Source organism: Myotis nattereri, assembly GCF_964212035.1.
Source record: "Myotis nattereri genome assembly, chromosome: 4".
Classification (NCBI taxonomy): domain Eukaryota; kingdom Metazoa; phylum Chordata; class Mammalia; order Chiroptera; family Vespertilionidae; genus Myotis; species Myotis nattereri.
In genome coordinates, this window is record NC_138079.1 from 25,004,159 (window position 1) to 25,028,633 (window position 24,475).

A 24,475-nucleotide genomic window follows, 5' to 3' on the forward strand; every position below is an offset into this window, starting at 1 on the left:
AAGAGCTAAATATATGTATAGATAGTATTTCTAAATTCAAAGAAAATTCAAAGGTAACATTCTAAATTGGTGGCAGAAAACATAAGATTATTCAATAACTGGTTTTGGATAAATTAGCTAGCTATTTGGGGGTGGCTGGGTGGAGGTGAAAGCTGGATCCTTGCAACAAAGTATATCCCTGACAACAAAATTGCAGAGTAGTCACAGATTTAAAAGCAAGAAAGGAAAAAAAGCCCTGACCGGTTTGGCTCAGTGGATACAGCATCGGCCTGCGGACTGAAGGATCCCAGGTTCGATTCCAGTCAAGGGCATGTACCTTGGTTGTGGGCACATCCCCAGTAGGGGGTGTTAAGGAGGGAGCTGATCGATGTTTCTCTCTATCCCTCTCCCTTTCTCTCTGTAAAAAATCAATAAAATATATTTTAAAAAAAGAAAGGAAAACAAATCTAAAAAGCCAAATATATTGTTTTAATTATAAAATGAATACGATGGTCAATTCAGAAGCTATAAAATCACAGAGTCATAATTTAACAAACCACTGGGCACTATCCCAGCAGATTCAGGCAAGAGAGCAGAAGGGTGATGTAGTTTTTAATTTCACATCCCACCCATTCCCTATTCCCTACTGTTAACACCACACACATACATGGAGAGCAACTAGTACTGAAAAACCTTGGTGTAAATATCTGTAACAGAACTTAGTGTGAAAGTACCCCCAAGTTCCCCAAAATATACAAGTGGGTGGGGACAAACTACCAAAAAGACAAATTTGGTATCAGGATCTGTGCAAGGCCAAGTAGAAGGAAGCAACAGGGCATCTAGAGCCCTGAGACACCCTGACTCCCCACCCCATAATCAACAGGAATTCAGAGGAGCAACTGGGCAGCAGCTGAAACTGGAGTTTTTCAAAACCTAGTGGAAAAATGTGGGCAAGTGTGTGAGGTCCCTGAAGAAGGTAGCGAGGGCTGGTGCAGGTTATGCACACTCAAAATCAACCTGCCAGTTCCTCAGACTGAGGAGAAACTACAGGAACAGAATCCAAATTGAGCAGAACAAGAACAATAGAGGTCCAGACAAACAAGGCCCAGATAAAGGAGGGCAGAACCAGATCTCAGAAAGTAAGCTGACATATTTCTTTACACTCGACAGAAGAGAGAGGTCAGAGAATAGTTAGAAAAGCTACCCTGACCCACTTGTCCTTTCTAACAGAACAGGAAAGGCAATTTCATGTAAAAATGGGCAATAGAAGATAATCTAGGTCAAATCCCACACAAAGAAAAAAGAGAATAAGGAAAAATACACCCCTATGACAACAAAAGCATCACAGAGACATGCTGGGAGACCAAAGAAAACTATAACAATACCTCAAAATGAATTAAAATACATCAAGAAAATGACATAAAAATATGAATAATATAAAAAATTAGAAAATATTTTAAAATGGGCATTAAAATTCAAGGGAAAAAATTTCAGAAAATACTAAATTAAAAAGATTATTCACAGTGAATAAATACAATAATTTCTTAAGATAAAAAGGGTGAAATGGCCCTAACCGGTTTGGCTCAGTGGATAGAGCATCGGCCTGCGGACTGAGGGGTCCCAGGTTCGATTCCGGTCAGGGGCATCATGGTTTCGGGCACATCCCCAGTAGGGGGTGTGCAGGAGGCAGCTGATTGATGTTTCTCTCTCATTGGTGTTTCGAACTCTCTATCCCTCTCCCTTTCTCTCTGTAAAAAATCAATAAAATATGTTTTTTTAAAGGGTGAAATGTTTAAAGATCAGTAATAAAGAAAGAAAAGAACCCAAGCAAAACAGACAAATAACGAAGATATATAATAGCAGTCCCCAAAGAAGAACACTTAAACAAGGGAACAGAACAAACACTTAGAGCTTCAATTTTCCTGAAATTGAGAATAAAAAAAGACTTGACATTGACACTACATACTGAAAGAACATACCCTGTCCTATTCCAGCACAACCCATAACAACACACTGTAGTAGCACGGGGGAAAATTGGAGGAGAAATCCTGTGGGCTTCAAGCAAAAAGAATAGGCATTCATGAGAGAAAGAAAATCATATTTGAATCACTCTGATAGTATGCCTTATGCCAAAAAAAAGAAAAAGACTGTGACCCAAGAAATTTATCCAAACTGACTTTCAAATAAAAGGCTTCAGATACACTGTTGTTATACAGAAATGCAAGGAGTGTTTGCTCACAAGCCCTTTCTGAAGAAACTAACAAATGAGCAAGACAACCAAAATGACTGGATAGACAATAATATAAGGAATGATGGTGAGCATTGAGTATGTGTTTATTTGAAGAGTTAAGATTAAGGTAAATTAAAGGGAGAGACTATGTTGTATAAACAGTGTTCTTATAATGCAGGTGCAACACAATTACAAAAAGTGGCAGCACTGAATCATACACTAAAAAGTGGTTGAAATGGTTTTATGTTATGTATATTGTACCACAATAAAAAAGGGGGAGAAGCCCTAGCCAGTTTGGCTCAGTGGATAGAGCATAGGCCTGTGGACTGAAGGGTCCCAGGTTCAATTCGGGTCAAGGGCACATACCTCGGTTGCAGGCTCAACTGCTGACCCTGATCAGGGCACATGCGGGAGGCAACCAATTGATGTGTGTCTCTCACATCGATGTTTTCCTCTCTTTAAAAAAACAATTGATGCCTGATTGGTGTGGCTTAGTGGTTGAGCATTGACCTATAATCCAGGAGGATCATAGTTTAATTCCCAATCAGAGCACATGCCCAGGTTGCAGGCTCGATCCCTAGTGGGGCGTGTAGGAGGCAGCCAATTGATGATTCTCTCATCATTGATGTTTCTATCTCTCTCCCCCTTCCTCTCTGAAGTCAATAATATATATATTAAAAGGGGGTGGGGAAAGTACCTTTTAAGTTTACATTGATACTTTCTATTCAAATTTAGAACTACAAGGTTTTCTATCTTCTATCTTAAAGCTGTATCTTCATTTTTCCATATAAAGAATCCTGGTTCTCATGAAGAAAACTGATTATGATAAAACACAATGTTTATTTCCATAAAATCATAATACTTAAAAAACCAAATCAGTAACCTTTGGAGAATGCTGAGAAACCAACTTGATTTTGAAAACTGGTAAATAAAATTTATAATGTATCCTACCTTTCCTCTACAAACTACTAAAAGGTAATAAAGATAAGGTGAGGTTTCTCTTTATAGAAAAACTCTCATGAAGAAATGACAGGAATTAAAACATCACCAGTCAACAACCCCATTAAACAGGATCTAGTAAGAACTGAACAGCAAGAATGCTAACATCATAAAAGTAGAGATATTATATAAAGTAGAGATGCTATACATTTCCTGATAGAAGAACACATATCACCGATGAAACTGTGTTGCCTACACAAACAAGCCTGAATCTGACGAAGCCTCTAGATCCAATTACCAATTCTTGGGAAGTACAAAAGCCAGAGATACATTAAACTACATGTAGATGCAATCAGCAAAATCCAAATTTTGGGAAACTCTCAGGACAGTGATCCAATTTCATCAACAAATATTTTACAAGGGAAAAAACAAGACGGGGTTGGGAGGCGGGGGGAGGATGGGACCTATAAATTAGGAAAAATTTAAAATCACTTATCAAGTGAAAAACAAAACTAAACAGAACAAAATTATTAGAGATGCACACTGGTTGGGTCCAGAAGATTATAATAGGAAGGAAGCCTTGAGCAGCTTCTGGATAAGCCGACAAGTTCTACTTCTGACCTGAGTGATGGCCGCAAACATATTTGCCTTAAAATAATTCATTAGCCTACCATTTATTTATGTGATCATCCATTTGTATTTTAATTATATAAAGTACATGAAATGCTTATATACATATGTATTCGTAAGTTTATGATTGTTTATGATTTTTATACTTGTAATATTTAATCATATCCCCCCCAAAATTTATAGTAATACATATCACAAACCTGAATACTAGGCAAATGTCATTAGTAGGATAATTAAGGTCTCCACAGATTCCATGCTCAACACTGTACCTTACACTTTACTGAATGTTTAAAAAAAAAAATAAGGAAGAAAGAAAGAAAAACTTATCATACACCAATTCCAAAGGCTGGGGAAACAAACAGTATCACAGACACTGAGCTAATATCCATAATATATTAAAAGTCCTAATGAATCAATACTTAAAAAGATGCCCATTAGAACAATGGATAAAGAACACAAACAGATTAATTCAGAGAGAAAAATACAAACTATCTTTAAAGGTTTTATAAATACAGACAGTAAATAACCAACCCCCAATAACTAAAACAAGTTGACAATTATCTATTAGCTTGGCAAAGACCAGGATTGATGAAACCCTCTAAGTATTGGCCAGGATATAGGGAAACCAGCATTCATATTACTGGTGGGCGTGTATGTTAACATCAATCTTACAAATTAATTTGGCTTTCTATTAATTCCTCCTACAGAAGTCAGACAAATAAAAAGACATATGTACATTAAAATACTGTTGGCAATAATGAAAAACATGAGACTAATCCAAATGTCCATTAATGGGAGATTTAATGAAGTTATAAAATGAAGCCAACAATGATTAAAAAGAATGATGTGTGCTTATTCTGAAAGCTCTCCACAATATAAAAATATAAGTACAAAAAGTAAATTGCACACCAGTATATGATGATGCTACTGGAAAAATTGCACAACACTGGTCTATCAGAAGTAAACTCCCATGTAATTCTAGCATTGGACTGAGAAAGTACTGTATACATATCAACATTTAACCATGTTACCATCCACACCCCTTTAAAGGACAGCCTGCAAGGTTATGAATATTAATACTACCTCACTGGTACTATTAAAGAATATATGACATTTGTGCAAAACTTACAAGAGCCAGGTATATTATTCGAGGACTTGATGCGCTGTGATGAACTGGAATTTACCTTAGACTGTCAGTCATCTTGACCTGAATGAAAGTGAAATGGAATAATGTTATCTGACAATATATAGTAAGTGCATACAAGATGGAGAGAGTTGGAATTGAATTTCATGAAATAAATACCTTACAGACTTGTGACTGGTGGTTTCCATGCTCCTGGGGCAAAAGTAGTCATTACTTATTGGCCCAATATTGCCACTGAACTGTCAGACACCAGCCTCTCTTTCCTTTGGGTGATGACCAAATTCAAAGGTGTGTTATACTGAAAAAGAGTATTGTACCCATCTATTCACAAACAATGGGAAGAACTGAGTGATGGAATGTGTTAAGAGACCACTGGGCAATCCTGCTTCAGCAGTCCAGGGACTTTCTTGGCCATTTGACACCTGGTAATGCTTTTTTCTCCTAAGAACATATAGAATTATTCAACTTTTTCATCCCCCAAAAATGTGAGTTATACCAAGATATTGTAATAAAGCAGGGATGTCCCGTTATCATTGTAGTTTGCGTGTGAGAATTTTTTGCATGCCTATTGTTTTTTGTCTGTTAGAGAAAAGAAGGCCCCTCCTAGTGCCCAAATAAGAACAGATCAACTGTAGTGGAATGCTATTACTGCCAATCATTTTAGGACTTAAAGCTCAAACACTTACCAGATAATGTAAGATTGGGTAAATCATCCTCTCTAGGCCTGTTCTTCAATAAATGAAGACAGTTCTTAGGGTTTGGGGAGGTCCAAACGAAATATAAAGTATTTAACTAGTAGGCACAAAAACATACATTGTTTCCTTTCTCCCTTTGGTTAGAACATTTTCCCAGATATGATTATTTTAAGGAATACACCTCAAACAATATATGAAATCAAAAAACCACAGCAGCCCTAATCAGTTTGGCTCAGTGGATAGAGCGTCGGCCTGCGGACTGAAGGGTCCCAGGTTTGATTCTGGTCAAGGGCATATACCTTGGTTGCGGGCACATCCCCAGTAGGGGGTGTGCAGAAGGCAGTTGATTGATGTTTCTCTCTCATCGATGTTTCTAACTCTCTATCCCTCTCCTTTCCTCTCTGTAAAAAAATCAATAAAAAATATATTTTTAAAAAAACACAGCATCTAATTCTTTGCACAATAGATCTTTCTACAATTTTCTATTAAAATTCACTGCCTGATTCTTGGATCAGAAGACTTTTAAATGGCATAAATACTGCTTCTACCACACAGAGTAATTACTTCCATGGAGCCACACCATTTGTGCTAAACAGAGGACTGTGAACAGCAGCATTTTACAGGAGAAAAGAGTTCTAGATATCAGCTTGCCCTCCAGGTAGTCCAACGTTTTCTCTCTGAATACAGAAGCAGGTGATGAAGTTGGGGCCACACACAGGTAGAACTGGTGTGCACTCTGCTGTGAGCAAACACTGGCAGAAGTTCAGGCAGGCCTTTTCCTTGCCTGAGATAGTTGCTACTGAAATGAAAAATATCCATTACTTCTAAAATCTTTTCAAGGGAAAAAAATAATAAATCTTCACTTGAAAAGAAACGCCAAGATACTGATAGCAGTTTCCAGTATGCATTTTATGGGAAGAAACTATAAACTGATAGTTTTTATACTTAGTTTCCACCAGTAGTATAATTTTGGGAAGTAAGGAGTTTATTTTAATGGACAGAAAATCTGTCTTTTCTCATGTGTTAAAACAAGGACTGGAAACTACTGCCCATGGCCAGCTGCCTGTTTCTGTAACTAAGAATTTATTAGAACACAGCTTCACCCATTTATTTGCATTATCTATGGCAACCTTCATTCAGCAGAGTTGGGTGGTTGCAACAGACATCATATGTGGCCTGAAGCCTAAAATATTTACTATCTGACCCTAGGAAAAAAACCTACTGCCCCAGCTGGGTAGTTCAGTTGATTGGAGTGTTATTCTCTACATCAAAAAGGCTGTAGGTTTGATTTCCAGTCAGGGCACACCTAGGTTGTGGTACAATCCCCAGTTGGGACGCACAGGAGGCAGCTAATTGATGTTTCTCTCTTTCTCTCTCTTTCTCTATTTCTCCCTTCCTCTCTCTCTCTAAAATCAATAAAGACATATCCTCAGGTGAGAATTAGAAAGAAAAAAAAAAGGCCCTCCAACAACTACATTAAAATATTACCACACTATACTAAGGCTCAGTAAAACTTCCTTAGAAAGAAAACTAAGGTAAAATACAAAAGTACAAATGACATGCTTGCTCTGATTCAGGCACTTTCAAGATCATAGTTTATTTCTTCAGATAAAAAGATAGTATACATATTAGGGAATCCATCTAGTAGTTTTGCATTGAATGTTAACCAAAAAAACTCTAGACACCTGAAAGCCTCACTATTAACATGAACTATGGTAATAAAAAATTTGACATTTAATTTGTTCAATATATAGTATTTACATTATGAAACCAAGTGATATTATTGATAAACAGTGATAAAGAAATAGTAAAAAGCAAAGGTTTATATTTTTATAATGTGCTAATTGTCATAATTGTACATAAAAATTAAAACATAGCAGAGCTTTCTGTTATAAAATTCTTAATCATCTGAACTGTAGTCATTACTTGATAACAATTTACATGCAACATCTGCTATAAATGACATTTGATTTCTTTGTGAGAAATTGTGAGTAGATAAATGACATTTAAGAGCAAACATTAATTTACTTGTGGTCAAAAAAACAAAAAAAACTGTACTCAAGATTAGTACTGGTCACAAGCCTCTTCCATATAGAAACGGTAAAAACAGTAAGACAAAAGTATTTGCAAAAGGAGATGGACAGCTGAAGAGTGCCATGAATGGCACAGCTCAAAAAATCTTGGGACCAGACACATATCTTTTCTCTCTCCTTCAATGGTGAAAGGTCTATTTTGCCATCAAATAATAGTAACTGAAGCAAGTGAGGGCACCAGGTGTACAAGAAATTAAATCTTGCAAAATACTAAGATGGAGGCAGGTGTGGCCAGAAGAAGGGACAATTTATATATAATTCAAACTATATACAGCATAACTGGAATGCAGCCCATCCCAAACTGGCTTTGTGAAACAGTTGGACCGTTATGATTTAATAGTTAAAATTATAACAAGTTGTATAACAGATTTACATGGGACACAAAATCAAAGGGGCATTTTATATTATTTACTGTGTTGTTTCAATTTAAAAATAACTTTGCTAAGTATACATCTCAACTGAGGTCTATGTATAAAACATCCTAATAGATACAGATATTTACCTTTGGTGAGTTAAAGGCCTTTTTGTGATTTCTGTCTGAATTGTAGGCAGAATGGGAGATACACATGCACATAGGGGAAAACTCAAACTGAGGTAATCCGAAGGTCTGCATGTGAGGAGACTGGAGGTTACTTTGAAAGTCAAAGCATACCAGAAATCCAGAACAGGTAACAGTGAGCATGGCAACAGAAGGAATGGAATGCCAATATGGCAGTAAAACTTTTTAAAACAGAAAGAGGAAGGCCTCTCGTACCAGCAGAATCCTGCATACATATTAAAAAAAAAAAAAAAGCCACCTACCATTTCATAAAACAAAAGCCAATTATAGTGTGGGAAAGTATAAATTGCAGAAAACCAGAAGTCAATAGCAGAAAAACTACTGGTTTACTTGAGAGGGAGGAGGAGGCTTCCCCCTGGCAGTTACTTGGTGAAGGCCGCCACCACCGCCCACAGAACCTCGTTGGCGTTGGCCTTCACACATTCCACCTCGGGATCCAAGTCGAGGAGCTGCCGCACTCTCTTGGTGGCTAAATCATACTGCTCATCCAGCAGGGGAGCAAAGGCATTCTCCAGAACATCCGAGGCGTGGGCGAGGTAAATGAGGGCCAGCAGGCGCTTGTCCATGCGGTGAGGGTCATTCACCCATTTGTCAAGAACAGCTTCCTGTACCTTCTTGATGAGGCGCTGCTTAATGTTGTTGTTGGTGAGGGGATGTGTGGTCATGTCAAAAAGTAGGAAGTTCTGTTTCTCTGTTGTCAATACGCCCTTTTCTACCAGGTTTTTAGCTAATCGTTCCCGTACATTCCTTAATTGATAATGCAGTTTTAATGGATTCCATGTTTCACCTAAACAAAATATTTTAGAAGTTAGAAATGATAGGTATTGGATTCCAGTCAAGATAGAAGAGAAGGTAACTGCTGTGCTCACCTCCTCCCACTACTACATCAAAATTGCAACTAAATTATGAAACAAACATCATTTTGAACCACCTAAAGACTAGCTGAACATAAATGCTATACCTGAGGAGATAAAGAAGAAGCCACAAAGGGACTGGTAGGAGAGGCAGAGACATGAAATAAGCTGGTCCCACACCCATGAGGTGGCAAATAAGAATCAGAGGAGCCGAACCAGTTTGGCTCAGTGGATAGAGCGTCGGCCTGCGGACTCAGGGGTCCCGGGTTCGATTCCGGTCAGGGGCATGTGCCCTGGTTGCGGGCGCATCCCCGGTGGGGGGCGTGCAGGAGGCAGCTGATCGATCTCTCTCATCGATGTTTCTAGCTCTCTATCCCTCTCCCTTCTCTGTGAAAAATCAATAAAATATATTAAAAAAAAAAAAAGAATCAGAGGAATACTCAAGCTGTGGAGGACCCACTAAGGAGTAAGGGGTCCCAGCCCCAGACACCAGTGCTGGGAAGAGAAGTCCCCATAACATCTGGCTGTGAAAACCAGCAGGGACAGCATCCAAGTGAGAACAAGGGCTGCTGGAGTCCCGGGCGCTCCTCCTGAGAGGCCGCACACAGTCGTACTAGCTCACAAACTCACTCACATGGCTCCAGCGTAGGAGCAGCAGCTAGAAAAGCACCAAGGATATATAGGGAGAAACTAAATTGACTAGCTTCAGGGAAAGTGCTGGAAGAGCAGGGGTTGAGACAGCTCTCTCCCAGGGAGGGAGTGCTGGCAGATACCATTGGTCCTTTGTTGAGCCCTCCCCCAACCCAGCCAGCCAGTCTAGTATAGATGGGCACCAAATCAGAGCTCTCCATTAACCTGGAAACACCATTGTCCTGCCCTGGTGATTCCCTGAGACCCTACCCTATCTAACAGCCTGCAGGTCCACAAACCCAAACAAGCAGTGGCTGTCCATGGTGTTTCCTATACCTCTAGCTAAGCTACCCAAGTCTGGCACAAGCAGCAATAGGTGTGAACTTGCATTGTAACTATCATCAAGTAGCCCCAGGCCCGGCATACACAGTGACCAGTCTGGCCTTGGAACACAGCCTCAACAAGCAGTCATAAACCCCACACAAGTTGCAGGCTTGGTTTGCAGAATAGCCACTCCCAAGCAGCAACCAACTGCAATTTCATAGCTCCACCAGACAATAGCCCCAAGCTGGGCACAATCAGTTAAATTAGACCATACAAAAATCAACTCAAAGTGGATAAAAGGCTTAAATGTAAAACCTGAAATCATAAAACTTACAAAAGAAAATATAGGCAGTAAATTCTGACATCGCTCTCAGTAACATTTATTTGGAAATGTCTTCCCAGGAAACAAAAGAAAAAATAAACAAATGGAACTACATCAAACTAAAAAGTTTTGGCATAGCAAAGGAAATTATCAACAAATCGAAAACAACCTCCTGAATGGAAGAAGATATTCACCAATGATACATCTGATAAGGGTTAAAACCCAAAATATGTAAGAACCCCTCCCCCCTAAAAAACAAACAAACAAACAAAAAACAACAACTAAAAAATGGGCAGAGGACTTGAATCAATATTTCTCCAGAGAGGACATACAGATGGCCAATAGACATATGAAAAGATGCTCCACATTACAAATCAGGAAAATGCAAATCAAAACCATAATGAGATATTACCGCACACCTGTGAGTATGGTTTCCATCAATAACAGTGTTGGCAAGGATGCAGAGATAAGGGAACCCTGTGCATTGTTGGTGGAATTGTAAATTAGTGCAGCCACTATGGAAAACAGTATGGAGGTTCCTCAAGAAATTAAAAATGGAACTACCATATAACCCAACAATCCCTCTTCTGGGTATGTATCCAAAGAACTCTAAAACACTAATAAAAAAGGATATAAGCACCCTCTATGTTCACTGCAGCATATTTACAATTCAGCCCTGGCCTGTGTTGCTCACCAGTTAGTGTTGGCCTCAGCACCAAAAGATCATGGGTTGGATTCCCCGTCAAGGGCACATATGTAGGTTGCAGGTGCAATCCCAGGCCCAGTCAGGACACGTATGGAGGCAATGGATCAATATCTCTCTCACACATTTGTGTGTGTGTGTGTGTGTGTGTGTGTGTGTGTCCCTCCCTTCCCTCCCCTCTCTAAAAATTAATGGGAAAAATATCCTCAGGTGAGGATTAACGGGGGAAAAATTAATGGGGGGAAAATTCTCACAAGAATTAAAAAAAAATAAAATGGTTATTATAAATATCTAAATAACTTAAAGGAAATATGAAAAGACCTTTTTTTTAAACGAGTAAATGATCTGAATTGTGATTTTTCATTTTGTGAATAACTTTGTAAAACTAGGAACTTGAAAACAATTATCAAATAATAAAGGGTTGGTACCATGAATTATTAGTAAATTGAAGTTACTGCCTGCATTTAAAGAAAACATTCACTTTCCAATTTAAAAAACCTAGCAAATTAGCTTCCGCAAAAGACAAACAACCATTGCATTCAATTTCCTTGGTAACTTCAAAAAAGAGCTAAAATATATTTAGGGGTTCTATTAGACTTTAAAACCTAATTGTATAAAAGAAAAATATAATAATAAATGAAATACTAACTTACAACAAGTTATGGAGCCAGACTGGTGGATATGATTTCAACTTGGTCATCTCCTAGCTATGCCTTAGAGAATATCTTGGCCATTTATTCCCAAACAAAGGCACGGGGTGATATGTGCATAAGACTATTCTGAGAAACCCAAAGTTAAATTTCTCTTTGGCAGACCTGAAAATCAAAACAACCCTCCCACCCCCCCCCCCACCCCCAATGCTGCTATACAATGACTTTTTTCTTTTTCATGGGAAATAAATGGGATTAGCAGTTTATGGCTATCTATTATATTAAAGTTATACTAAGGTTTATCTACAACTTATCTATAATTAAATCTTATCTATTGCAACCAATGGAACAAGTAATGCTTACAAAGTTGCTGTAAGAAATTTCTCAATTTCAAAATATGCTGACAAGTCAGTGTTGCTACTAAAAATGAAAAGAGTCTCAACACAGACAGACCCACTGTCAAATAAGGTGCTCCATTTTGAGTGGACCTTCTTATGGGCAATCGCTCCTGTCTCAGAGGAAGTAATAAAAAGGCATTTTGCCCTTGCTGGTTTGGCTCGGTGGATAGAGCGTTGGTTTGCGGACTGAAGGGTCCTGGGTTCGATTTCGGTCAAGGGCACATGCCTGGGTTGCCGGCTGGATCCCCAGTCAGGGCATGCAGGAGGCAGCCGATCAACGATTCTCATCATTGATGTTTCCATCTCTCTCTCCCTTCTCCCTTACTCTCTGAAATCAATAAAAATATATATTTTTTTAAAAGGTATTTAGACATCATCTTCTTTTGTACCAATTCCCTGGAAAAGGGCAAACCTTGTGTATTCACGCCAACAAAATTGTTATTCAGATCTCCTCAGTTATGTGAAAAAATGAATAAATCTCATAAGCAGAAGGTTGATGGAACAGTGTAACATACAAGTGGGGGTGTTAAGCATCCCCATAAAATAACTGAATGGTCAAAGTATCTTGGTATTCTGACATTTCTGCTTTTTACTTTAAAAGAACCAAATTAAGTAAGCTAAATACAAAAAATAAAGTCACCCCTGAGATTAGCATAATTTAACAGTATAAATTGGGGTGGGAGAAGGGTAGTTGTGTAAGTAAAAGGAAGATACAATAAGATTTAATCTATACTAACTACTAAAGATTTAGCTGCTTCAATTTAAGCAGAATATTAAATAACTTTCAAATATTTGTAATAAATGCCTGATAAAAAAATAGTACTAAAAATTCTAGATTAAAAGATGTTACTATGATCCATATTATTATTCATCAGTCCCTAAAGAATTTATTTACCTTTTTTTAAACAAACTTGTGAGAAGCATATAGAGAGGCAAAGTTCTTCAAAGATTATGTCCTCTGCCTAACAATTACTTCAGTGGAAATGACATACTGGCAGCTACCTACATAATTCACTACAAAAAACTTCTCTCTTCCATGACATCTTATTACAAAACTAAAAGCAGCTGTTCAGAAATTTGGCAGTCTAGTGACACCTTGTGACCAAATTTATCAACTACATGTCTTAAGATTTCAAAAAGCCAGAAACTTTTACTCTTATTTCATTTTTAAATATGTTTTTATTAATTTCAGAGAGAGGAAGGGAGAGGGAGAGAGGGATAGAAACATCAATGATGAGAGAAAATCATTGATTGGCTGCCTTCTGCACACCCCCAAATGAGGATAAAGCCTGCAACCCAGGCATGTGTCGACACTCAACCACTGAGCAACACTGGCCAGGCCAGAAACTTTTATTCTTAAAAACAGTTTTTAGCCGAAACCGGTTTGGCTCAGTGGATAGAGCGTCGGCCTGCGGACTGAAAGGTCCCAGGTTCGATTCCGGTCAAGGGCATGTACCTGGGTTGCAGGCATATCCCCAGTGGGGGATGTGCAGGAGGCAGCTGATCGATGTTTCTCTCTCATCGATGTTTCTAGCTCTCTATCTCTCTCCCTTCCTCTCTGTAGAAAATCAATAAAAAAATATATAAAAACAGTTTTTAAAACACTTTTTAAGTCTTTGCCTCAAATATATGTATATTTATCAAATTTTAAATTAATGATATACATAAATATTTATCATATATCAGTAGGTTTTAGCATGTATGATGTAGTGTAAATAATAAAAAAATTAACCCTTGAGTATCTCTCTATCCAGGTAAAGAAGAAACCTTTGTCAGGACCTTAGATGCCTCCTGTGTCCTTCTCTGCCTCAGAAGTAATCACCAGACCAACTCGTGTTACTCATTCTCTTTTCCCTACCACCTATGTAAGTATCAATACGTCGTTTTGAAAACCAAGTAGCAAAAAGACAGTGGATAAGGCCACCCATTTTAGTACTCCTGTAATCCCTCTGAATAGGAATGCTTCCCTCTTTCTGTCTCATTCTGATCCTTCACAGGCCTAACCCAAGTTCTATTTCCTCCTCCAACTACTAAAGCTCCAAGGACTTCTTTTTGAGTTCCTTCACTTTCAGAGAACCCTATTGTTAAACTCTGTGAGTCTGTCAGATGTCCCAAAGGCAAAAGTGGAAGAAGGCTAACTTACAGAGAGGGTTGGCAATGGGTGGGCCACAGTGCTATACTGTTTTGTCATGTGTTAAGTAAGTGGATTTGTGGGTTCATATTACCTAGTTTTAACCAAACAAATCCTCATCAAATGTGCAAGGTAATTTTAAGATCCCTACAAAAGAAATTATAAATTATCCCCAATATCAAAAGCACAAAGAAGGGAAAGAATTCAAGTTTTTCCTCACTGAATGAGGTAAAAAAAAAACTTTACCAGCAGATCTACAAGAAGGCAGTCAAAAACAAAATTTCAAAATTATCAAAACAACCTGTGAATAAGTTTGATTAGCTAGCCAGTGTTGCTCAGTGGTCAGAGTGTCGGCCCACGCACCTAAACGCCTCAGGTTTGATAAAGGCAAGTACCTGGGTTGTGGGTTTGCTCTCACATTGCTCTCACTCTCTCCCCCTCCCTCTCCCTGTTTCCCCTCTGAAAAGCAATGGAAAAAATAACCTCATGTGAGGATTGTTTTTTAATCTGAATGGTTGGAAGTATTACATACATTCCCCCCCGCCCCCCGCATAAATCCCCTCCAGCTAGCCCCCACCCCAGGCCTTCACCACCCTTCTACTGTGAGGATTAACAAACAAAAAAAGAATGCACCCTGTCCTAAATGTAAAGTGCCCATTGTTGCCCTCTTAGCTAAGAATGTAATATGTGTATTCAATTTTTAAATAAACAAACATGGAAAACTCAAATTTTTTTACTAATAGAATATCCTCATAATAGGGACTATTATTTGAGAAACTGAGAGAAATGACATGTTAATTACTGATCTCTGACAAAGTCCACATGTTGTTTAAAACAGTTACTTTAAAAACAAAACAAAACAAAAACAGTTACTTTAAGCAGCAATACATCTGAACATGAAATAACAATACATGTACAGCTGAGCCTTGAACAATGCATGGGGTAGGGGTGCTGAACCCTGAGCAGTCTAAAATCCACTTATTACAATTGACCAGATGACTTACTTGTAACACATAAAGTCAATTAACATATATTTTATATGTTATATGTATTATATACTGTACTCTTACAATAAAGTATGCCAGAAAAAGAAAATATTAAGAAAGTCATAAGAGTCCTAACTGGTTTGGCTCAGTGGATAGAGCGTTGGCCTGTGGACTGAAGGGTCCCAGGTTCGATTCCGGTCAAGGGCATGTACCTGGGTTGTGGGCACATCCCCAGTAGGGGGAGTGCAGGAGGCAGCTGATCGATGTTTCTCTCTCATTGATGTTTCTAACTCTCTATCCCTCTCCCTTCCTCTCTGTAAAAAAACCAATAAAATATATTTTTTAAAAAAATAAAGTCTTAAGAAAGAAAAAAATACATTTACAGCATTTATTGAAAAAAAATCCGCATATAATTGGACCCATAGGGTTCAAACCCATGTTGTTCAAGGTCAACTGGGTGCAGAAGATATGTTTTATATAGGAGTAGTAGAGAGGAAGAACAAGGTAACTTAGATCCTATACAGAAAGAGCTCTCTATCTAGAAGATTAGACAAATACACAAATAATATAATAGTAGCATTAGTGCTGTCAACCAAATATTTCAGGTTCTTCTCCACTACATTCACACTTTCCTATCTCCTTAAACTTAGGGGAGGCCATGTGACTTGCTCTGACCAATGAAACCTGAACCATGTGTCATTTCTGAGCAGAAACTGAAGAGCCTGAGAGATCTGCCATGCTCATCTTCCCTTCCCAACAGTGACAATGCTCAAGATGGTGACAGTCCCACTGCCTGCCAAAGTGAGAATGAAGTGGCCTGTGACTGACCAACAGATGAGTTAGAAATAAACTATTATTTTGAGCCATTAAGGTTTTGGGGTTGTTACCACAGTTTAACCTAACCTACCCAGAATAAGGTGACATGAGGTAATTCTGATAAAGAATGATGGGAGCTCTAAAGAACAATATTACATTTCATTCAACAGCTGCTCAGTCTTGTTAAAAGGCATGAACTTTTTAAAAACACTATTTTCCCCATTCAGTCACTAACTTACAACTTAGACTAAATAACTAAAACTCCTAGCTATTGTGTCTAAGTTCCATTCTAAAGGATTTTAAACGTTCACAAAAAAACTTTTGAACATAATTCAAATTCTAGTTTATACACAGAAACTCACCACTAAGTAATTCGATCCAGTTCTGGACTGTTTCTGCAGGCTGAGTCTCCTTAACATGCTTTAGAGCTTCATCAAGAAGAACATCCCCTGTTGGGGCATCAGACTTACAGATCACCTAAAATGTAAGCAACACGAATAAAATGACCCACTGATACCTTTTCTCTGACCTGATCTCTTTGAATGAAAAACTTAAATAATTATGTAAGTAATTCTTTATGGCTAAAGCCCCAAGTGTACTTGCAATAGCAAAATTCAGATTTTAAATTAATTCTATATTAAGAAAATCCGGTATTTAACCTAACCAGATTAGCTACAATCATGAATGAAAGTAATCTTAATTAGTAAAGCAAAATGCTAGAAGATACTAACTGTAATTCCTTTCATTACTAAACCTTGGGCTATTTGACCCAGAAATTCATTTTTTAAACATTTATTAGTTGCAGAAACAATTATATGTAACAATTCTGTATATGAAAAAGGTGGCATTTTACACCAGTAGAGAAATAAATTTGTCAATGATTAAAACAACTGGCTAATAAATTAGCAGTAAAAATTAAGTAAGACATGACTCCTTAGAGCTTATACCACAATAAAGATTTAAATAATGAATTATAATTGTGAAGGTGAGAAAGGTTTTTTCAAAGTTCTTACAACTTGAAGAAAATATCAATAGGCTTAATGACATAACATTTTTAAATACAACAGTTTTTTTTCTAAACTATATTGGGATATAGAATCCACCTTAACAGTGGAAAAATCCAGTTGGGGAATGAGACAGAAAATTACTATACTGCTTTAGCCAAGTAGTAGATCTCTACAGCCTTCATTAATGTTCTTGCTGCCTAAACAACAAATTTCTAGTGTAAATTCTATAATATCAAATGTGAATGTTAGCTATTAAAATGTTATAAAATTTAACAGTATTTTTAAAATATAACAGTCCTCCTCTTAAAATCTGTCCTCAACAATGTGTCCTTTACATTTTTGCTCAAAAAAGGTAACCTCTTTTGAAAGATTAAAAAATATATACTATATCTATTTGACAGTGTGACCCAATATAAATATAAGAACCACAAAGCTATTTTTTTTTCATTTTAGTTACATTAAAAAAGGAAAAGATACAGGTAGAATTAATTTTAATATACTTGACTTAACCCACTACAGCCAAAATATTAACATGCAGTAAATATTCTTAAATTAAGATATTTTACATCCTTCTTTTTCCATAGTAAATCTTCAAAAATGCAGTTTTATTCACAGCATGTCTCAATTTGCACTAGCCACATTTCAAGTGTCTGGCTCATAGACAAATGTGGCTAGGGGCTATCATATTGGACAATGCAGATACAGAACATTTTCATCATCACAGAAAGTTCTTTGGACAGTGCTCTTCAAGACCATGCTTTTAGTGTGTGTGTGGTGGGGGGGTGAGGGTGGGGCTGTTGAGAGAATAAGAAAAAAGAAGAACCTTGGGAGAAAGAACTGTATGTCTATATAACTGGGGTCATGCCACATCACTTCTTAAATCCATACTATCTAAGTTCAATGCCCACCATATGCCCACGTACGTTCACCCACTTCTGGGTATAAGTAGATCTTTTTTTTTTTTAAATTCTGTCCTCTAAATCTGTCTCAGAGGGATCACTTTTCTCCATCACCATTGCAATTATTCTAGTCTACCTAATCTAGTTATCTTTCACTTGGATTAAGTTTCCTAATGAGTTTTAGCCATTTTCAATCCATTCTCTTCACTGATCTTTATAAAAGGCAAATCTTATCATTCCATTGTTTCTGCTTAAAACTCTTCAACGACTCATAGAGAACGCCCTAAACTCCGTAATAAAATTCAGCAGTGTATAGCCCACTAGCAAATATCCTGTGCTCACACATATAATTTCTACTTAGTTCTTTTTTTCCCCCTTGGAGGAGGGAATTTCATTTTTCCTGAACAGTTAACCAAGGATGACAAGACATTTGAAGGAAAGCCTTCAGCAGCAAAGAGACCAAAAGAGAGGAAATAAGAACTCTGATGAGTCATAGATAACACAAAGAAAACTTTCAAAAGAGCCATAATATCCTCAGATATTTTAAAGATAATACATTCATAAAACAAGAATGAGAAGCCATGATTTAAAAAAATGAAAAAAGGACTCCTAGAAAAGAAAAACATGAGCCAAGGTGATGATTAAAAAAACACAAAAAACAAAACACCCTCAACAGAGATTTAAAGATAAGAGAGGTCAGAGAACATCAATTATACCTCAATAATGCTGGGAAGTAAACAAAAATCAGAAAGGAAAAAAATAAAAAAAGAGTTGCTAAAAGGTCCACATTCAGCTTACAGAGTTAAGAAAACGGAGGGCAAAAGATACAAGAATATAAGAAAACTTTCCAAAACCAAAAGACACACATTTTCACAGTGAAGGAGTGCATAATGAACTTTAAAAAACCCACATCAAGGCAAATCATACAATTTCAGAATACCAGGGATAAATAGATAATCAATCCCAAATGCTTCCAGAAAGGAAAAAGCAGATATCATACCAAGAATGAAAATTAGAAGGGCACCAAACTTTAATGGCAACTCTGTATACTAGAGGACAATAGAGAAATATGTTCAAAAATTATATGCAGAACCCAAGGACACAGACAATAGTGCGGTAAAGGCCTGGGATGGGGATGGGGGGTGGGCGGGGGCGGCCAATACAGGCTAGAAGGGGTCAGGGGGATAAAAAGGGAACATCTGTAACACTACAGATAAGTTAAAAAAAAATTCTATGGAAAAATAATTTATACCTAACATCCTATTGCCAGTCAAATAAAACTAAAGTGTCTAATAAAACTGAAGTAGCATCTTCAAGTACACAAAGTCTCAAAACAGTTTCCTCCCACAAGGATGGAAGAAAATTAATTAGACCCAGAAAACAGAGGGTTGAAAGCAGTAAAAATGTGACAGGAAGTTCCAGCAGAACCAAAGCATTATTAACTTTAGGGGGGAAAAAAACCATACAAGAAAGGAAAATATCACAGGATATAACTAACTAAAGAAAACAATATTAACATAGTTGTAACGATATAAAACAGTCATTACTGTTGTGCCAACAATTATGACATACTCTATTAGAAAGGGGGCGGGCATAGAGGTGATATGTAAGAGAGCCAAATATGCATCTATTCGGAGAGTAAACAGCATCTCAATTGATTTACCAAGAAATGGCAGTATAAGTTTAGAAATATGGAGGTAAATGCCAAAATAAATAAGAGAACTGTAGCAAGCTAAATGGTTGCCCCTAAAAGGTGTTCATGTCCTAACCCCCAAAGCTAATCCCCATTAAATTTTTGTAGATAAAATTAAGTTAATTAGATCTGGAGATGAGACTGTCCTAGATTATCCGGATGGGCCTTAACTGCAATGGCATACAAAGGAGGAACACACAGACAAGGCAATATAAAAAAAGAGTACGGAGAGATGAGGCCAGAAGCCAAGGAAAGCCTGGAACCACCAGAAGCTAGAAGAGGAAAGGAACAGAATTTCCCTTAGAGCCTTCAATGAGAGCACAGCACATTCTGGCCTCCACAACTGTGAGATAATAACTACCTGTTGTTTTAAGTCACAAAGTGTGTGGAATTTGTTAAGGCATCCCTAGGAAATTAATATGGAGACAGAAACTGGTTGCTTCCCAGAAGCAGGACTATGGAGTGAAGAAAGGTAAGGAAGACTGCTTTTTTGTTATAAGCCTTTTGGTACAATTTGACTTTATAACTACTATATACGTATTACCTTAATAAAATCATTAACTATTTTAAGTGTGTAAATTAAAATACATTGGAGTATTTTTTCAAAAGACGTATCAATTATCTACCTAATTAAGATCTCAAAAGCAGGTAGAATGAAACAATAAGCCCAGGCAGGCAGGGAACATGTGTCTCCTGATCACCATTGTATCTCCAGGATCTAGCTCAACACATGGTAGACTTAAGCACTAAATAAATATAAGTTGTTGATAACTAACACAAAACTGGTCTTGTTCCCAAACAAAAAAGTTTCAATATCAGTACAAAAACCCAAATCAATATCTTTTAACCAGGTCTGGGCTCCATACATTAATGCAAAATTACTTAAAATTACTAGCAACCTCTGTGTATATTTCACCAATAACTGTAACAGCAGATTCTTAAAGATTCCCCCCCCCCCCCTAATTCTATGGCTGCACAGTAAAATGAAACAGAATTATATTCAGCTTTATGATATATTTATATAAAACAGTAATTTTATTTTTTTAATATTTTTATTGATTTCAGAGAGGAAGGGAGGAGATATAAACATCGATGAGAGAGAATCACCAATTAGCTGCCTCCTGCACACCCCACACTGAGGGCTGAGCCTGCAACCCGGGTATGTGCCCTGACTGGGAATTGAACCATGACCTCCTGGTTCATAGGTTGATGCTCAACGAGCCATGCCAGTCCAGCTAAAACAGTAATTTTAAAACTAATCTTATGCCAGTTCATTTTACTTTTAAATGCCTAGATTAAATTTAATTTTAAAGTCCCATGAAAAAGATTTTTCTGCTATATATACTATGTTTACTTTGTATAAAACTTTTAAGAATCATTAATGGCTTTCTTTCCTACACGATTATTAATCTCCATCGCATTATCAATAAAAAAATGTTCCATTTTGGGCCTTGCTGGGTGACTCAGTTGGTTGGAGCATCAACCCATACACCAAAAAGGTTGTGGGTTCAATTCCCAGTCAGGGAACATACTAAGTTGCAGGTTCAGTCCCAGGTTAGGGAGTAACTGATCGATGTTCTCTCTCACATCAATGTTTCTCTCTCTCCCCCCCGCCCAGCCCCTTTCCCTTCCTGTCTCTTTAAAATCAATAGAGGAAGAAACCAAGATGGCGGCATAGGTAAACACCTGAAATTGCTGCCTCGCACAACCACTTCAAAACTACAACTAAAAGACAAAACGGACATCACCCAGAACCACAGGAAGGCTGGCTGAGTGGAAATTCTACAACTAGAAGGAAAGATAAAAGCACACTGACTCAGAGGAGGTGCAGAAGTAAAGTGCAGAGTTACGGAGGCGCACGCGGAAAGGGCTGGCAACTGAGGACAAGGTTGTCTTTTTCAATCAGGAGGGAGACACAAGCTCCTGATAGCTCTGAACTCCAGTCCCAAAGAAGAGGAATCTGCAGATCTCTCCATAGCTCCTGCTGGGTAGTCTCGGGCAGAGGCTAAATTAGCACCTCCTTAGAGATCCAAGAGCCAGTGTACCCAGTGGTCAGAGTGGGACCATCCAATTACAACTCCTCAGATCCATAAGGGACACACTCAGGGGGCAGACTCAGTGAGCACCAAAGCCCCAATGAAGCAAGTCTTGCCCCAGAAGGGTGTCTCCAGCACAGAAGTTCTCCCACTGCAGACACAGCTGATTCTCACAGCCAACTGGCCTGGAGGTCAGTTCCTCCAAGTGATACCAACAACAATCAAGACTTAACAACAAGACTGTGCACAGAACCCACAAAGGGGTGCACCAAGAGTGTCCACCTCAGGTAATTGGGGAGGCTGAGCCACTGGGCCCTATAGGACACCTGGCACAGAAAGCCACTCTATCAACACAGGGAAGCATAAAAAATGCGGAGACAAAAAAACAGGTCACAAATGACAGAAATGGAGGAAAGCAAACTACTAGATATAGAGTTCAAAACTACGGTTATAAGGTTTTTCAAGAATTTTCTAGAAACCGCCGATAAATTTAGTGAGACCCTCGATAAATCTAGTGAGACCCTCGAGGATATGAAAAAGGACCAACTAGAAATTAAGCATACACTGACTGAAATAAAGAATATTATACAGAGATCCAAGACCAGACTAGAGGATCGCAAGAATCAAGTCAAAGATTTGAAATACGAAGAAGCAAAAAACACCCAACCGGAAAACAAAAAAGAATCCAAAAATATGAAGATAGTGTAAGGAGCCTCTGGGACAACTTCAAGCGTACCAACATCCAAATTATGGGGGTGCCAGAAGAAGAGAGAGAGCAAGATATTGAAAACCTATTTGAAGAAATAATGACAGAAAACTTCCCCTACCTGGTGAAAGAAATAGACTTACAAGTCCAGGAAGCGCAGAGAACCCCAAACAAAAGGAACCCAAAGAGGACCACGCCAAGACACATCATAATTAAAATGCCAAGAGCAAAAGACAAAGAGAGAATCTTAAAAGCAGCAAGAGAAAAACAGTTAGTTACCTACAAGGTTGTACCCATAAGATTGTCAGCTGATTTCTCAACAGAAACTTTGCAGGCCAGAAGGGAGTGGCAAGAAATATTCAAAGTGATGAATAGCAAGAACCTACAACCAAGATTACTTTACCCAGCAAAGCTATCATTCAGAATTGAAGGTCAGATAAAGAGCTTCACAGATAAGAAAAAGCTAAAGGAGTTCATCACCACCAAACCAGTATTATATGAAATGCTGAAAGGTATTCTTTAAGAAGAGGAAGAAGAAGAAAAAGGTAAAGATAAAAATTTTGAACAAGTACATATCTATTAACAAGTGAATCTAAAAATCAAGTGAATAAAAATTCTGATGAACAGAATAAACCTGTGAATATAACAGAATCAGGGGCATAGAAAGGGAGTGGACTGACAATTCTCACGGGGAAAGGGGTATGGGGGGCTACAGGAAGAGACTGGACAAAAATCATACACCTATGCATGAGGACGGGGGGAGGGGGGTAAGGGCAGAGGGTGGGGTGGGGACCGGGTGGAGGGGAGCTATGTGGGGAAAAAAGAGGAACAAATGTAATAATCTGAACAATAAAGATTTAATTAAAAATAATAAAATCAATAGAAACATATCCTCAGGTGAGGATAAATAAGAAAGGTTCCATTCTGACCTAAATGTTTTAGATTTCATTAGGACACTCTATTAAAGAAAAAAGTTTTGAAACACCATGGCCCCAAGAAGCACAATGAAAGTTATGTCAAGTCTTTCCAAATTACAGCTTTCAAAAGCAGGAAATAAAGTGTGGAGTCTTTTTGAATATGTGAGAAGCAATGACCAGTGATCATAGCAATGAATTACATTACTCGCTACACACAAGAACCAGGAAACCAAGAATGAAAAAAAGATGCAGAATCATAATTTAATAAAGATTTAACTTTAAAATCAACTTCCTCTTTAATTTTTGAAAGCTATTAGTAGAAAAACTCTTCATTTTAGGCAGCACAAACTCTTTCATAAGGATATATTTATTTAGCACTCCTCTTACCTTTCTTGTTAATAGACTTTTACGTCTCATTCCACAAGCCTCTAGTTGTAGCCTTCCTCTTAATGCTAATTCAATTAACATACAGCCACGTAATCCAGATGATATACAGTCATTCCAAAATGATGTGTAACCCTATTTAAAAAAGGAAACAAAATAGCTAATTTACTTTAATTCAGAAACAAAAATAGAAATATTTTTAACCATTTGGTGCCTTTTACCTTCCATATCTTGCCATAATAATTTTAAATACAATATTGAAAAAAATACAATTACTATGCATTACTAATCTAGGATTTTCAGGGGTTTACCGTCTTCTCACTACTTATCCTTACCTGCAGATGAATAACTTTAGAAATCAGAGGTTTAAATATATAGTATCTTTCATTCTTCATTAAGTTATGTGTTTATTAAACTCTTCCATATTGCAAGGACCAGGGTTCGACAACACAGTTAACCTCAGATTACAGTGGTTTATTATCAGTATACTATGTGCAAGTTAAGCAGCTCAGGAAAAACCATCTAGCCCAATGTGGCCTCAGGAAGAATTAGAATATCATTCATTCAATCCAGTCTACGATGAAAATACAAAGTTAATTTTGGAAGACTATATTAGAAAATTTATGTATGAGCTCATGCCTTAAATTCTGAATGAGAAATAGTAAAACGATCAGATGGGCCTCCAAAGAGAAATTTAAGAGTCTATATCCAAAGTGAAAGAACAGCCAGCCAATGAGATTGATAGACACT

General features: G+C 37.6%; 1 protein-coding gene across 1 annotated transcript in view; it reads right to left on the bottom strand.

Moving 5' to 3' along the window:
• Positions 1 to 7,189: 7,189 nt before the first annotated feature.
• Positions 7,190 to 24,475, bottom strand: part of GOLPH3 (golgi phosphoprotein 3) — a 36,045-nt gene continuing 18,759 nt past the window's right edge. The window contains exons 2-4 of the mRNA XM_081088885.1: positions 23,729 to 23,860; positions 16,446 to 16,560; positions 7,190 to 9,056 (exon numbers count right to left, since the gene is read on the bottom strand). Of these exons, the coding sequence (XP_080945011.1) occupies positions 8,632 to 9,056; positions 16,446 to 16,560; positions 23,729 to 23,860 (672 nt within the window). The 3' untranslated portion in view covers positions 7,190 to 8,631. The remainder of the gene's footprint in view (positions 9,057 to 16,445; positions 16,561 to 23,728; positions 23,861 to 24,475) is intronic.